Source organism: Pelodiscus sinensis, chromosome 28 (assembly GCF_052426305.1).
Source record: "Pelodiscus sinensis isolate ZL-2025 chromosome 28, ASM5242630v1, whole genome shotgun sequence".
NCBI classification, from domain to species: Eukaryota; Metazoa; Chordata; order Testudines; family Trionychidae; genus Pelodiscus; species Pelodiscus sinensis.
The window spans coordinates 16107406-16123884 of NC_143079.1; the positions used below are offsets into that span (position 1 = coordinate 16107406).

The 16479-nt window shown below is 39.2% G+C and overlaps 1 protein-coding gene across 2 annotated transcripts in view; it reads right to left on the reverse strand.

The window, feature by feature from the left end:
* Window positions 1-713: 713 nt before the first annotated feature.
* The window catches only part of GMCL1 (germ cell-less 1, spermatogenesis associated), a 42526-nt gene continuing 26760 nt past the window's right edge, over window positions 714-16479 (reverse strand). For both annotated transcript variants that reach the window (XM_075910866.2, XM_014571518.4), the window contains 5 exons: window positions 16410-16479; window positions 5690-5765; window positions 4061-4206; window positions 3737-3824; window positions 714-2170 (listed from right to left, as the gene is read on the reverse strand). In XM_075910866.2, the coding sequence (XP_075766981.2) occupies window positions 2042-2170; window positions 3737-3824; window positions 4061-4206; window positions 5690-5765; window positions 16410-16479 (509 nt within the window). In that variant the 3' untranslated portion in view covers window positions 714-2041. The remainder of the gene's footprint in view (window positions 2171-3736; window positions 3825-4060; window positions 4207-5689; window positions 5766-16409) is intronic.

Consider the following 16479-nt stretch of genomic DNA (forward strand, 5'->3'; position numbering starts at 1 on the left):
TTAAAAAGCTATAAAAGCAGTAATGTGTTCAGAAGTTTCATCTTATTTAACTCCTCCTGCTATTTTTGTTTTGGATATTAGACATTTTCCAGACATTAAATGGTTAATTCATGACCCTTTCTTCAGAGGACACACAATTGCTTTGAACTCAGTTATAATAGTAGCTAATTCCTCTCTCTCAAAAAGGTGGATGTAAAAGTTATTCTAGCTGTTGTGGCTTGAAAGGCCAAGAGAGGCCCAGAAGCAAAATCAAAGCACAACATAAATAGAATTACCAAAACTTAAATGAGAAATAAAATCAGTGTTCGTGTGTGGAAAGGGCACCTATATTCAAGTCTAGGTTTTCAAACCAAGAAGCCACTTAAAGTCAGACACAAATAAGTGATGAGATTTTCTGCCTTCCCCCCGCCAAGTTACTGAGCACCTCCAACTCCTGCAGAAACAAATGCGAGTTGAGGGTTCTTAACTATTTGAAAAAAAATCCGGTCACTTATTCAGGAGCCCTCACAGAAGTTAGGTTTCCAGTTTATTTTTTCAGGGTCTAGCTTGACATTTATTTCGTCGGGCTCTAGCAGGATAAAGTCCTGACTGATTTCTTCTCAGGTACTGTCCAAAATACTTCTGACATTCTCATTCTGCTAACAGCCAACATGTTTGGTGTGACTTGGAAAATATTTCTGGCAGAAAAGATTAAGGAGCACTGCACTATTAAATCCACTTGAAATGATTTATTCACAAGTTGTCACTGTTTTTATCATTTTGCTAAACATGTATTTGTATCCTTGTTACAGTGTACAAAGAGTTCTATCCTTTTCTGATAATAGTAACATTAAAAAAATAGGGTACCTAAAGAGGCAAGTTCTTGCTTTGCATTCATAAATCTATAAGTAGGAATTCAATAGACAAACATAAAAAACAAACCAATATGTACAAAACCAATAGCATGTACATCTTATCCTTGACTGAGATCAGTTAAACATCAACTTGGAAATGAATCCCTTGCTCTCAGCTCCTACTCTGGACCCTGTGACCTTGTTAACTAACGTGAAGTTTGTGTTAGCATGTGTAACTCAAAAGGCACTCAAAGGTCACAAGTTCCTGAGGTTAAGTGGGATACAGATTCCCAATGAAAAAAGTTAAAACAAGGAGATACAGAAATACAAAAATTAAAAAAAAACAGATATTTGGTATACACAAATATATTAGGAGTCAACTTGAATCCGTGCTGAAAATTGTGATTATGTTAATCACAAAGAGGTGGACAATACACCTTTGTAGACTTCTCAGTACATCAAAAACAATGCATTTCTGAATGAACTTGTCTTAAAATTTCAGACTTGTCTTTCTTATTGTTAGACTAAAAAGTGAACAGAAGATAAATATTTTCCACAACATTTAAAAAAAATGGTCTAAAACCATGATAAACAAATATACATATGATATGTGGAAGGCTTAAAAACTAAGAAGGCTCAAAAAAAACTGTACAACAGTTAAAAAACTATAAAGAAAATTAAAGCGAAAATTTAGCCCTGGTGTAAGGGCCTCTGAAGTAAGCGGAATTTAGAGCTCGCTATTTACAGTTCTGCTACAAAGAGCACAACCTAGTGGCTAGCAACGGAAAGCTTTTTTACCCAAATCAACCAAGTAACCAGGAATTTTACAAATAAAAAAGGGTAGTAACATTTCATTCACATAGATTCACTTTCATCAGTTAGGCTCAGATCTTGTGCCACTCCCCATTCCAACAACAGAAAAAGTCCAAACAAACTGGTACAGATTTCATACAAACTTGGAATGGACGTTCTCTGGTAACATAGAACAGAAAATAAAAGAAAAAAAAGGTATGGTATAACTAGTTTTAGCCTATGTGGTTTCAGATATGCATAGGAATACACTGAGGATAAAGAGTAGACATATATATTTATCTGCTACAGTATAAGGCCTTTTTTAATATGTCATAGCTCTGTGCATCAACAGGGCATTTAACTTAAAGCAGGCATACAATTATAAAAGTGCTACTGTGTTCCACTGAATGGGTGTCTCAGTTTTCTGGGTTGTCTAGCAGTCCATCACTCTCAGTTCTCTTCTCTGGTGATGTATATAAGAAGTTACAGCAGATATACAGAGGAAAAATCAGAAGTCTACTGTCCAAGTTCATTACTACTTGTTCCTGAAGAGCAAATATGAAGGAACATTTTAAGTGAGTTTAGAACAATAATTCATACTGAGGAACAAAAATAAGGGGTAGTATAAATAGCTGCACATAAAAACAGATCCAAGTAAAACAGCAAAAGACTGGAGTCCATCTAACTGTACGTTACCTCCAAAAAAGAAGACAGAAATCATCACAGAACTTAAAGCATATTGTAAATTCACAGCATTGGGTATGAAGAAAAAAAAAAAACAGTGCAGGAGGTGGCCAAACCATCTCTGTTCTTGGGGACTCTGTGATGGTAATCTATTGCCATTTAGATATTTCAACAGACTGGATAATCTATCTACGATGATGTGCTGAAATTTCTTGGTAGTGGAACTAGCCAAAACATTTTTGTCTGTCCCCCTCACAATGAATTTGGACCCATTAAATTTGCAAATGTATCCTATAGGAATATTTGAAATTTACAGAGAAATAAAACTTGTGTGTGCGCGCCATACAAATATTGCCTTAATCAGGAAATAAAGGAAAGAAGAAGAGGACGTTATACAAGAAAACATGCTCCCTCTCCTAGACTATTGACCCCAAAGTGGAGATCTGTGTGTTATTTATAAAAGAAAACAAACCTTAGGAACAAGTAACTATACAATGAATTCTAACAAGGGCCCATGTGACAGTCATGTGCCAAACTCTGCAACTTATTCTTAACAGAAAGGCATCAAATTGGCCCTGAATTTGTTCTATATCTATACACAGGTAGCAGCTAACAGACAATACTCAGTAATATACTAAAATATGATTGAAAATACAAGATCTGCACAGATTTTATATTTAATATTAAGCTATGTAATACTATAATTGGAAAAAATGCAATTGTACCTAGAAATTTGGTAACAGCCTAATGTTAGTTTTGGCCACTATGAAAAGGCTCCCTCTTACACTAACTTGTTCAATCAAATCTGGTTAATTTCTCAAGCATTGGAATTCTGGTTAACAATCATTCTTAGCGTGCGTCTTTGCTGCACCCTTAGCTCAAAATAAGCTACACAATTTGCGTAAGTTATTTTGAGTCAATTTCAAAATAGACTATTTCATAATTTGGTGCTGTCCACACAGTGCCAGATTTCGAAATAAACTGCTATTCCGAAACATCCCTTAATCCTCATGGAATAAGATTTACAGGGACTTTGGAATAGCACACCCGTTATTTCGAAAGATATTTTGAAATAATGGGTGAGCTGTCTAGACGCAGAATAGCTATTTTGGACTACCGGAAAGTATCCTGAAATAGTGCCGCTGTCTAGACATACCCTTAAAGATGTTAAGATAATGGTGTATATTTTAAACAGCACCCTGAGAATTTCATTATAGCCAGGAATAAAATCCAACTAGATAATCTGATTTTGTTCTCCCATTTAAACAAGTAGTATTAACTTCCATTATGTGTAGCTGAAATATTTTAAATTGCATGTCTGCAACTAAAAAATGAAATAGATTTTTTTTAAAGGGGCACTGATGGATTCTTCTCAATTGTTTTGATGCTTTGGACTGTTATGAGGTTTAAAAATAACACAAACATACCTGATCTTTCTCAAGGGTCAGTATCTGATATCCTGTGGTTCTACTGCATATAAGTTTCCCATTGCTGTCAAAAGAAGCTAGACGTAACCTATTGATACAATGAGAGTTAAATTACTTGATTTTGTCTCCTGTAGCTTATTTTTCTGATGCTACAAGAAGCAGATAGCATTTCATAGGGAGATAGAAGCACACACTGTTATACAGCATATCTTGTGCCAATGAAGCAGTCATCTGTTAATGAACCAATTTCAGTAGGAAATCAGTTGAAATACTAACTTTAAATATAAAACTTCAGTGACATAGGAACTGTTGGCCACTCCTTACCTGAATGCTATGCTTCTCCGTGGCTGCAAACTGACTGACCCACTGCACGGCTGATTCAGTGTGTTTCGTTTGAAAATGATGTAGCGATTTGTATATGTGACGAGCAGGTCAAAGCCAAAGTTGAACCCAGTCCATCGCCAGCAGTACTAAAGAACAGAGAAAATGTGTAATTTCAATAGGTTATTCCAATAAGAAGATAGTGCTTTTCACTATGAAGGAGATCCCAAAGCACTTCATAGCCTAACATACATACTAAGGCCCAAAATCTGTATCTGATCTACATATCCCAATGTCTGCTTAGAGTTCTACTCAAACAATAGACTCTGTATGTGTGCAAGTGCCCACTCAGATCTGATTGCAGTATCAGGACTTTAAGTCACCCACCACTGAAATGCAACCACTTCAGGTGTGCGATATCTTCTATCACATGAAAAAACTACAGAACAGTTTCTATACAACTCATAGAAGAGCTGCCAATTGAAACAGATGTGACATTTAGATTGGATAATTATGTAACTGTCTACACAGTGAAATTTGGTCAAGCCACATGTTTTAGGAACCACCTAATTCTTACCTAAAGCCATGGAATTAATCACAATCAGGTTTCAATTTAAATCCATCTGTCCATAAAAGATTTTATAATGTACCAATTGCCAGAGTAATTCTAAGAAACATAACTCCAGAGCCCTCTGGACCAAGGGTTGAATATATGTATGAAGTGGTTACTTCAAACAACAGATCCTTCAGTTAAATGACTATTGTGTACAGTTGGGAAACAAGTCCTTCACCCTTCTAATGTTATTCCACAAGGCCTGCTATGTAAGGATATAGACAACATACTTTATGCATTAAGAATTACCCATTAGCTGTTTAGAACCAAATTGTGATGTAATCTTGAGCATTAATAATTCTATTGCAGAAGGTGACCAAAATTGGCACTGTGGGGTTCTATGTTTAATGAGTCACTGATTTGCATAATAATATGCTCAGTTTACGTTTGTAAACATATTTTTGTCCAAATGCCATTCCTGAAAACTCAACCTGCAATCACAGAGTCAATTTATTTACTTTTTATGCCCTCTCACCAATGAATTTTTTTAAGCCAAACTAGGGCAGATGTCTAGTCAACTTTATTGTCATCAAATGATACTCTCTGGTGAGCCTGGAAAGCAGTATTTTCTTCAAAAGCTTTGCTTAGGTGTAAATAACCAGAATTTAGCAAACAATTCTGCGTAAGAAGAAAATACATATGACTATCTTTACCGGTGTGTTGGTTCTTCAGAACACAGCCACTTTCCAGAGGATAACTACATTCATATTTTACAGATGGTGTTGTGCATATTGTATTTAAAATTATAGTTTAAGAAGCCCATGGTTTCCATTACTTTGCAAAAGTTATAATTAAGTAACTCAGAAGTTTCCAACAGCAGCTCAAATTTCCCCTCTAAAAATGTTCCATATTCAGATTTTGTATTTCACTAAGTAGATTTGTGAAAATATCATTTCCATTATAATCTTCCTTTTTGGTGCAGTTTCTGAAAAAATCCACTGAATACAATCTTTCTGAAAATATGTAATGTTTTCAAGATAGCTTATTTTTTTACAAATTAAAGCATGGTTTATACTTACATCACCATCCTTTCCAAGCTTCCTACCACACCTCATGCTGTTTCCTTCAAGTTCTTCTTTATTGATTTCTTGAGGTCTATGAACATATGAAGTAGACCATTTTGAGAATGATTCCACAATTTATTGTTTATTTGTAAGAAAGAAATATCAGTAACAGCAGCAATAAAATACTCTGTGGAATTTTAGTACAAGTCAGCTCCTAAGCCAGACTACAAGTCAGTTTCTTACTGTATTTTGATCAGATATGCTTTTACTAAATATAAACCTTCGAATAAGGATATACAGGCAGTCCCCGGGTTATGTACAAGATAGGGACTGTAGGTTTGTTCTTAAGTTGAATTTGTATGTAAGTCGGAACTGGTACATATTGTAGGGGAAACTCTAGCCAAACATTTCTCCAGAGCTCAGTTTTATTCTCCCACACCTCACTTCCCTCAGTCTTTTATTCTCAAGCTGAGGTGTCTGCTGAGAAAAGACGCTCCGCGTCTCCCTGGTCTGCTGGAGGGGGGCGCTAGCTTCGCGTCTCCCTGGTCTGCTGGGGGAAGCAGCTAGTGCGGGGTTGCCTCACCCCGTTTGTAAGTAGGGATCCGATGTAAGTCGGATCCATGTAACCCGGGGACTGCCTGTAAATATAAGCCTTACAATGGGGATGTAAAATACCGTTTAATTAACCAGTTAAACATTTACATTTAAAGGTTAATTGATTGAACGGAGTGGTTCCCGGGGAGGAATGCTACCAGCTCCCAGACCATTAGCAGCATCATGGGGGGGGAGAGTGAGGACTGAAAAAATGAAATATGAAAATATAAGACACTGAAAGCTTCTGCCTTAAACACTGAAGGTTTTTAGTAACATACATAGATTCATAAAACAAGGTAACTGCCCTGAGGGCACGTCCAAATCAAGGAACCCCATTAGAATTCAGTTAAACTTTACAGCATGGATGGGACTCTAGCCGTGTTGCTGCCTAATAGGACTAAATCCTTGGACATCCATGCTAAGTTTTATCTGCATTTTAAAGAGGTCAGATGGAACAAATGGGTTTTCTAGTTGTGATATTTTTGTAGAGTAGACAGACTCAGACAGTATTTACCTGTAATTCAGAAGGATTACACAGAGAAAGATCATCTACCAGAATAACAATTAGACCATCCAAGCTAACAGGTCATGTAAAATTACAGCTGTGGGACTACGGAAAAGCAGTATAATCAAGGTGCACCTAAAGGGGAGGAGGAGCTATCATGAAGGACTGCATGTGTAGGTGGATGGTTAAATAGTGTGCTTACATACAAAACTCGTACCACTTTAGATATAAAGCATAACGAATACCTGTTTAACTTATTGTGTGACATCGCGGTGGCAAAGGGCCGGGCTGCAGGCCAGTTCTGGCCCCTAGAGTCCTGGCCTGCCAGACCAGCTGCAGGGTGGACAGGCCAGAGCTCTCCCCTCCCCCAAACCAGATGCAGGTTGGGGTGGGGGGAGAAGAAGCTGGAGACTGGGGCCAGACCATGGAGACCCAGTCCCTCCAGACAAGCCCTTTCCCCCCCTGCCTTGAGCTGCCCCCCACAATGCCCCCCCTTCAACCCCTCACCTTGTGCCCTCATTTCAGCACCCATCCTTTTTATTCTAGCAAAAGGCAAAAAAACCCTGCAAATACTGTCTACCAACAAACTCTAATGTTTGAGTCACATTCCTTCCTTTATTAATACAATTTTTTTCTTTTTGAAAAATACTATCATTTGAATAAAGCATGTACATTTTCCTTTTATTTCCCACACAAACCCCCAAACACTTTACTTCACTAAGACTTGAGCAATGACAGGTACATCTGCTAGTACTTTATTGGGAAAATTAAGTGGACTATAAACACAAAATTTTATACAACTTGCCATAGAATTAATTTTTATTTATGGCATCCTAGCTAGCTGATAGTCAAATATTTTACCAATTCTTGACATTGAAAATATGCACTAAGGATACAGAACTTCATTCTTTCTATCAGAACAGTAATTAGTTTTCAAAATCATAACCAAGAAGTTTCTAGTTATATATTAACCTCTTTTTACTTCTCCCTACAACTAGCTACAAAAATTTAAAAGTAGAACCATTCAACAGTTTATCCTAAGCACTTAGGCAGCATTACTCCTTATTTACTCCTTCACACAACACAAGAACCAGAGATCACTTCATGAAATTAACAGGCAACAGGTTTAAAACAAACAAAAGGAAGTACTTCTTCACATCACCTGTGGAACACAGAACAGGGAATGTTGTGAAGGCCAAAAAAAATAACTGGGTTCAAAAAATTTTAAATAAGTTCCTGGAGGATAGATCCATAACTGGCTATTAGGCAAGATCATCAGGGATGCACCATCGTGTTCTGGGTGTCCCCGGACACGGACTGCCAGATTCTAGGAGTGGAGAACAGGGGACGGATCACTCAGTAATTGCCAGAATGCAGGGCTGAGGGACAAAATCACTCTCTTAATCAATGATCTCTACCAATGTGATTGTAACCACTTTTGGATGAATTTGTTAGTAGCCTGGCAAGAATCAGTTATTGTAACTTTTTAAATACTGTAATTAAAACCCATTTTCAACAGTTAATACTCCATACTGTAACTGAACCCCCATTTTAAACTTTGTACTGCCTTGACTCTGTTTAAAGTCAGGTGTGTGTGTCTGTAATCTCATAAGAACGGCCATATTGGGTCAGACCAAAGGTCCATCCAGACCAGTGTCCTGTCTGCCGACAGTGGCCAATGCCAGGTGTCCCAGAGGGAGTGAATTCAACAGGTAATGATCAAGCGATCTCTCTCCTGCCATCCATCTACACCCTCTGACAAACAGAGGCTGGGGACACCATTCCTTACCCATACTGGCTAATAGCCATTTATGGACTTAACCTCCATGAATTTATCTAGTTCTCTTTTAAATCCTCTTATAATCCTAGCCTTCACAACCTCCTCAGGGAAGGAGTTCCATAGACTGACTATGCGCTATGTGAAGAAGAACTTCCTTTTATTTGTTTTAACCTGCTGCCCATTAATTTCATTTGGTGGCCCCTAGTTCTTACATTATGGGAACAAGTAAATAACTTTTCCTTATTCACTTTCTCTACACCACTCATGATTTTATAGACCTCTTTCATAACCCCCTCAGTCTCCTCTTTTCCAAGCTGAAAAGTCCCAGTCTCTTTAATCTCTCTTCATATGGGACCCGTTCCAAACCCCTAATCATTTTAGTTGCCCTTCTCGGAACCTTTTCTAATGCCAGTATATCTTTTTTGAGAAGAGGAGACCACACCTGTATGCAGTATTCCAGATGTGGGTATACCATGGATCTCATTTCAAGGTATAAATGTGGTGGTGTATGCAATGGGATCAGTCCCCCACCCAGCCTGTCTCAGAGACTAGCTGCCAGCACCACCCTGATTAGGGTGGTTAGATATCGTTTAATTTAATAATCATGTAACTGGACCAAATCTTAGCAGTTACATGATTATTTGAAAGTCCCTGGGGGCGGGGCCAGCAGCCAGTGCGCTCACAGCCCTACTCCCAGGGAGCCCCCTGTACTCTGTGCTGCTGTCCACAGGAGCTGGTTCACAAAGGAATCTGGTTTAAAAACTGGCTCCCCACACAGACCAGCTTGCCACCCTACGCTGCTGCTTCTGATTCAGTAAAGTACAGCCGTTCTTATGTTCATTAAATAATGGCTCATGGCTATATGGTGAACTGGGGCAGTACATATAAAATGATGGGTCCAAACTATACAATTCATTTTTTCGGTTCTACAATCATCCTCCAGGAGAATCGATGTGCACCAACACAGCCCAGCTCCCTTCCTCATGTCTGGACCACATGGCCAGTGGAACAGCATGAGCAACTGAGGCTGGTAATTATATGCCATCTGAAGAACTGTGTGCATGAGTGTTTGCGCACGTGTGGTGGATAATTTTAGTAGCTAGGGATAGTAAGTTAATTCTGCTCTCATAATAAATGTGCCATATTGCCTTACTCCCAAACAAGATTCTGTTAAGTTCTATTTTTACAAGAGTAACAAGACAACAGTATGCCAGACTAGAGAGATCATTGGTTTGAACCAGAATGGCTCTTCTTATGTTCCAATAAGTACAATGCACTTTAATTCTAAATATTTAGCCAGAAAAAAACCCCTAAAAGTGGAAAATTAAAATAGACTAAACTGCAGCTTCAAAAAGTAATTTCCCGCAAACTACGGTAGACACAAAGACCTATTTCAATAAATAGAACTATATTAATGTAACATAAAAAGTACAGTACATCTACTTCAGGTTTACTGCAAGGTGTATTTTGATGACTGAATCCAATACTATGTGATAACACTTCAAGAAGAGTGAAGAAAGTTCAAGACCCTGTAGTTGTAAACTACTTTAATGAAGTGGGAAGGGTTGTTACTTCTGGGCTCTCAAGTAAAGCAAAACGCTGAAATCATGCAGCATTGGTCTACCACCACATGTAGGCAGTAATGTGCATAAAGAGTAATACACACTTTTAATGAAAAATTATTCCATTTTCTGTAGCCTCAAAATAGCATGTGTCCATTAAACTGTGCACCAGATGGGAGGGATATGAAAAAACGATGTCACTTAATGAAGTGACAAACAGTTTTCACATTTTGCTCAGATTATTTGGTTTGTGGTTTTGGTTAACTGTTCAGATGTCAAATACTATAGCATCCTATAGCTGCGTCTCTCAGAGAGAAAGTTGAGCTGGGGGAGATGGCAACTGGCTTGGACAAAATATGGGAAAATTTCTGATAAGCAATTTATTCTTTTACCCACACATGTGCCTTCTAACTTTAAGATATCTTCCTCCTGATGAAGCAACACCTGGCATCTCTTTTCCTATTTGAAATATTAATTAGGGATCCAAGCTGCCTCTGTCTTGGGTCCCAGGAGGATATGTTCTGCTGACAAGCGGTGAAGCCTTTTCACTGTGGAGCTGCAAATCAGAATCTGGTTCACTCTGGGATTTGTAACATCACAGACCAAATCCCAAAATGAGGAAGTGCCAAGACATAGGAAAAGGGGGCAGTGTCTCCCTCGTACACAATTCCAGAGCAGAAAGGGATAGAAAAAAGAAGCTGGCTCATTTTAATAAAAACACTGATCAATAAAATCAACTAGGGCACCACAGAAAAATTCTTAGGACATCTGATTTTAAGTGAAACTACACAATTTTCACTGATTAAACTAAGAAATTCTATTTTGCCAAATCATTCTCCAGTTCCACCCAGCATTACATAAATACAATGCAAGAAATTTATTAACAGAACAATGCAAAAAAACTACTAGGACTGCCGATTAATCAGTTAATGCTCACGATTAACCAAAAATTAATCATGATTTTAAAATTGGAATTAATCTCACTGTTAAACAACAGGATACCAATTGAAATGTATTAAATATTTTGGATGTTTTTCTACATTTTCAAAATTTAGTGATTTCTTTTACAACAAAAGACAATGTATACAGTGCTTGCTTAACTTAAAAAATATATATATTTGCACAGTAAACTACAGAACTGAAACACCAAAAACAGAAAATCTACCTTCCATAGTGGCCGGCTGGCTGGAGCACCCCTGCCAGCGGCACACGTGGACTGGGCCCACCACAGATAGGGGCTACTCTAGACCATATGAGTGAGGCTTACCAGTTAACATCCATAGTTTTAACTGAAATCAATAGATCTGAAAATGGAGAAACTGTGATGGTCCCCGGTCCCTCCGCCCCCCTGTCTTATGTATACAAACATGCATAACTCAAAGATGCTTTGGACAAAATGCCTCATGTAACCTACCAGTTTTAATGTCACAATCTGCTGGATCTGTACATCTGATTTTGGTGTATGTATCACTCTTCTATGTAAAGATAGAAATATGGGGTATGGAATGGTTTATTGGCTTTTATTTGCACATTTAAAACATCAAAAGTGTTTCCAATGCTCAGACACCTTAATTCAGTGGTGGGCAAAAGGGCCTCCGCAGGCCAGATCCGGCCTGCCAAGCAGATTGATCCGGCCCGCAGAGGCCCTGCTGTGTCCCCCCCTCAGGCCAATCAGAGCTTGGGGATGGCAAAGTTTCCTTTGCCCTACTAGGAGTATGTAGCACTTCGAAGTGCTATGTGTTCCTGGCTGGGTGGAGGAAACTTCGTGCACTTCCCCCGTCCCCAGGCCCTAATTGGCCTGGGGGTGGGGGAGTGTACAAAGCCTCTTCCCACCCTGCTAGGAGCATGGGTACTTAGTGGGAAAGGGGAGGGGGAGCAAAGGGGCTTCCCCCACCCTCAGACCAATCATAGTCTGTGGCTGGGGAAGCATCCGGGCTCCGCCCTTCCAGCCAAAAATTATTGCCCACCCCTGCCTTAACTGCTGGGTGATCAATTTAAAGGACAAACAAGGCTGTTCTCAAATCATTAAGTCTAAGTAGTGGCTGGTCTTAGGAAGACATTTGACCACACCAGCAAGTAGGAGGATACCAGTTTGGCCAAGTAATTTTCCATGGAAGGTGGGAGAGAGAACAACAGGTTCTCACCCAAAGAGAATCTATAAAAACAATGGGAAGCTATCTATCTCTCTGTCTTTGGCTTCCATGACACACTCAAAAGGATAACTGGTGACACCACGGAGAATAAAAAAATTTCCCCAGGCTTGAAGGTCATTGCCTGAAATTAGTGTAGTTTTAGGGTAAGTTTGCAATGAGTTTTAGTGTGTTAGAATGATATGTTCATTTTCTTTTATTTTAAATTTGTAATTTACTCTGTTTTCACTTGTAACCACTGAAATCCTACTGTTTGTACTTAATAAATTTACTTTTATTTACTATCAAGCCCAGTATAAATAATTGTTACCTGGGAGAACAGTGTATACATCTTCCTTTCATCGTTAAAGAGGCCTGAATGGGCTTTCAATGTGTGACACTCTCACACAGTGAAAAATGGATTTGGATTACAGGCAGTCCCCGGGTTACGTACAAGATAGGGACTGTAGGTTTGTTCTTAAGTTGAATTTGTATGTAAGTCGGAACTGGTACATATTGTAGGGGAAACTCTAGCCAAACATTTCTCCAGAGCTCAGTTTTATTCTCCCACACCTCACTTCCCTCAGTCCTTTATTCTCAAGCTGAAGTGTCTGCTGAGAAAAGCCGCTCCGCGTCTCCCTGGTCTGCTGGGGGGAGGGGGGGCGCTAGCTTCGCGTCTCCCTGGTCTGCTGGGGGGAAGCAGCTAGTGCGGGGTTGCCTCACCCCGTTTGTAAGTAGGGATCCGATGTAAGTCGGATCCATGTAACCTGGGGACTGCCTGTATATTTAGTCCCATTTGGGGGTTGGTTTCCTTAATGCTGTGCCTTTAAACTGCATTCTCCTCAGAGCTGAAGTGAGGAGGAGGTGAGGGAGAGGCAGTATTCTCAGCTCTGTCTTTTGTCTGGGGGAGACCAGAAGATCTGGCCCAGCAGCACAGGATGGTGAGGAGCACCAGAGAGTACGGTGGCGAGTGTCAGTGGCTTTATCAGCACCTTAGGAAGCAGCCCCAAGAGGTTTTCTGCGATCGTGTCCCATCACAGAAACATCCAAAAATATTTAAATAATTGGTATTCTATTATTGTTTAATCACATAATAAATTGCAATTAATTTGTAATTGCTTGACAGCCCTAAAATCTACAGTTGTCATGATATGCCGGAATTCATAGACAATAGTACTAAAGACTTGTTAAACGCTATTTTTTCTATTAAATGAAACTTGCTTAATTCAGCTTAACATTTTGAAACAATTAAGCAAACAGCTTCTCTTTTCAATTTGTTTGGGATGTGATCCAGAAAGTTATCAAAAAGTCTTTTGTTTAGCAGTATATATCAGATAGTAGGGATGTTAGATGTCGATTGATTGAATACTCATGTGACTGATTCAAATTTTAGCCATTACCTGACTATTTGAAAGTTCCCAGGGGCGCGGACAGCAGCCCGTGCGCTCTTATCCCCACCTTGTGCTGCTGTCTCTATCAGAGGCATCAGCGTGGAGCGGCAGTACCCTATGGTGCAGCCTCTGTCCACAGCGACCCAGGGCCCGCATGGACAGAGGCTGCTCCGCGTCAGCTTCCCCTGCCCCATCTCCACCCTGCTGCCTGTGACAGAGGCAGCAGTGTGGTGGGAGGGGGAGCAGGCAGCTCCGCGAAGCCAGTGAATGTGGGGAGCTGGCTCCCCCGAGCACTGGCTCTTGCCCCCACCCCACCTCTGAGAGAGGCAGCAAGCAGGGGGTCAGGAGGCTCCATGGAGCTGGCATGCTCTGAGAGCTGGCTTAAAAGCTGGCTCCCCATGCGTATCAGCTCAACCTGTCCCCCTCGCTTTCTGAACTACTGCCTCTCTATCAGAGGCAGTGGCACGGGAGGCGGGGAGGGCAGCTCTGTGGGATCTGGTGCTTGTGGAGAAGCCAGCTTCAAAACCAGTTTCCCACAGGCACTGACTCCCGCCGCCCCGGACCTTGCGTCCTCTGTATCAGAGGCTTATCAGTTAGTTGACTACACATAATACAGGACTATGTAGCACAAGATGGTTCATTCGATGATGAGCTTTCGTGGGCCAGACCCACTTCCTCAGATCAAATAGTGGAAGAAAATAATGGCTGTGACTATTTTCTTCCACTATTTGATCTGAGGAAGTGGGTCTGGCCCACAAAAGCTCATCATCTAATAAACCATCTTGTTAGTCTTTAAAGTGCTACATAGTCCTGTGTTTTGTTTCAGCTGCACCAGACTAACACAGCTACATTTCTATCACTTGACTACACATAGACATCCCTATCAGATAGCAGGTATTACTATTAATAAAGTAAATGTTTTCAAGAGTAACAGCAGCATTAAAATACTCCTAAATGCAATTCGCTTTATCTTCCTTGTTTATGCTAATATTTGACTTCAAGAGGAGCAGAGCCAGAGTTTAATAAGTCTCAAGCTTAATAAAACAGCTGTAATACTAACTGTGCAATGTTTTACTAAATGCTAGATGCATAACAGCTCTCGCATTTTCAAAATGTTCAGTTCTTGTAATACATTTGATGTAATGATTAAAGCATAGAAACTTATAACTGCATACTTATTTGCCTTTCTGAGATAATGCTGTTGCCAAGAAAAGGCATCTGACAAGCAAATTAAAAAAAAAAATCAAGCTTACCCTAGGCCTATCTCATACATTTGTGTATTTTCTAAAATCATGCTGGTGTGACAAAACTGATGCAAGAAAACCGAAGTAAAAAGAGAGTCAAAAGACAGCCCACAAAGCTGAAATAGTGTTAGTTTTATCTCTATAATTATCAACAGTTTTGCAAAGCCCTCTAATACTGAACAGGGTACAAAGCTTCATTATTCTCTCTCTTCTCCCCCATATTGCCTCAGTTTCCATATCTATACAGAAATGAAGTGACCTATTCAAGCTCAGATAGCAAGTCAGTGAACAAAAGAATAAAATACACTTCTCCTGGCCTCCAGATATTGAAATGATTGTTCGAATGGTAGTTGGAGAAGGGATAGCATATTAACACTTCTTATTTTCTACTGATATGGGTTATGCTCAACAATTTTGTATCTGTTATTCTGGTAAGTGTATTCCATATCAAAGAACTCTTCCACTCTGAACAACAGGGAAAAGTAAAGTAATTACCATTCTGTTAGATGGTTAACCAGAACAAGAACACTTTGATGACTCAGACTAAATCCTGGGTTAAACAATTGATTTTTGAGGTGGAAAGGCCATCAACTCCATGTAAGTGAAAGCATTTGAATAAAACAGAATAAAATAATCCCTGAAGAGCCAACATAAAATTGGGTCTGCAATGCAAATAGGGACAGGTAAATGAACTGGAGCATTGCAAATAACATTATAAAACGTCTAGGAAACAGACTGCACAGGAAAATATTGGGAACAGAGTGCCACCACATATTTGAGTGGCAGCCATCATACAACAAACAATTTAGGAGCCAAATCAGAAAAAAAAAGTTATATCAGACTTTATGCTATGCAAGCTCTTCAAGATTTCCAACTAAAACAGCTAGTGATTTGCATGGAAGCAATACATTATTTTCTAAATAAGAAACTGAAGACTTATTTTTGAAAATAAGAAAAACTGAATACAAGGAAAGTCACAACAGTTGAGAGGAAAAAATGCTTCTCGTTATACACATTTGAAGGTTGAGAGCTATCCCTCCAATATTTACCTAATTAAAAATCATCTTATTTATCCTATACACTTTCCTTGTCCATTCAGGCACATAAAATGGGGACGGAAAAACTAGGAAGGTTAAAGTTAGTTTCTGCATATTTTTCATCTTTTTAAAATTTTCTTCAAAATTGATTACTAAGTCACTATTTCTCATCCTCAATACACATGACAATGCAATGCTAATGGCGACAAATACTAAGCAGGAGGAAAAAACCCAGAAAATAATGTCCAACTATAAGTTATATCGTAGAAAGCAAATGCTCAAAGTTTATTTTGCAGATAACTGGAAACTGACCAGATGAAAATGAATGAGATGGATTACTCCACAAAGAATTTGGGTGTGAAGTTGAAAATAAGCGATTCAGCCAAATTTTCTCATTTTGATGCAAACACTAACATTTATGCATATCTGAGTCTATTCCAGAGAAAGATTCTACTTAAAATAACAAAAAAAAGAAAACCTGTAATATACCTACCCAATATCATTGTCTTGTTCTGCTCTGAGCATGGCAAACCACTGCTGTTTGTAAACAGAGGACAACCATT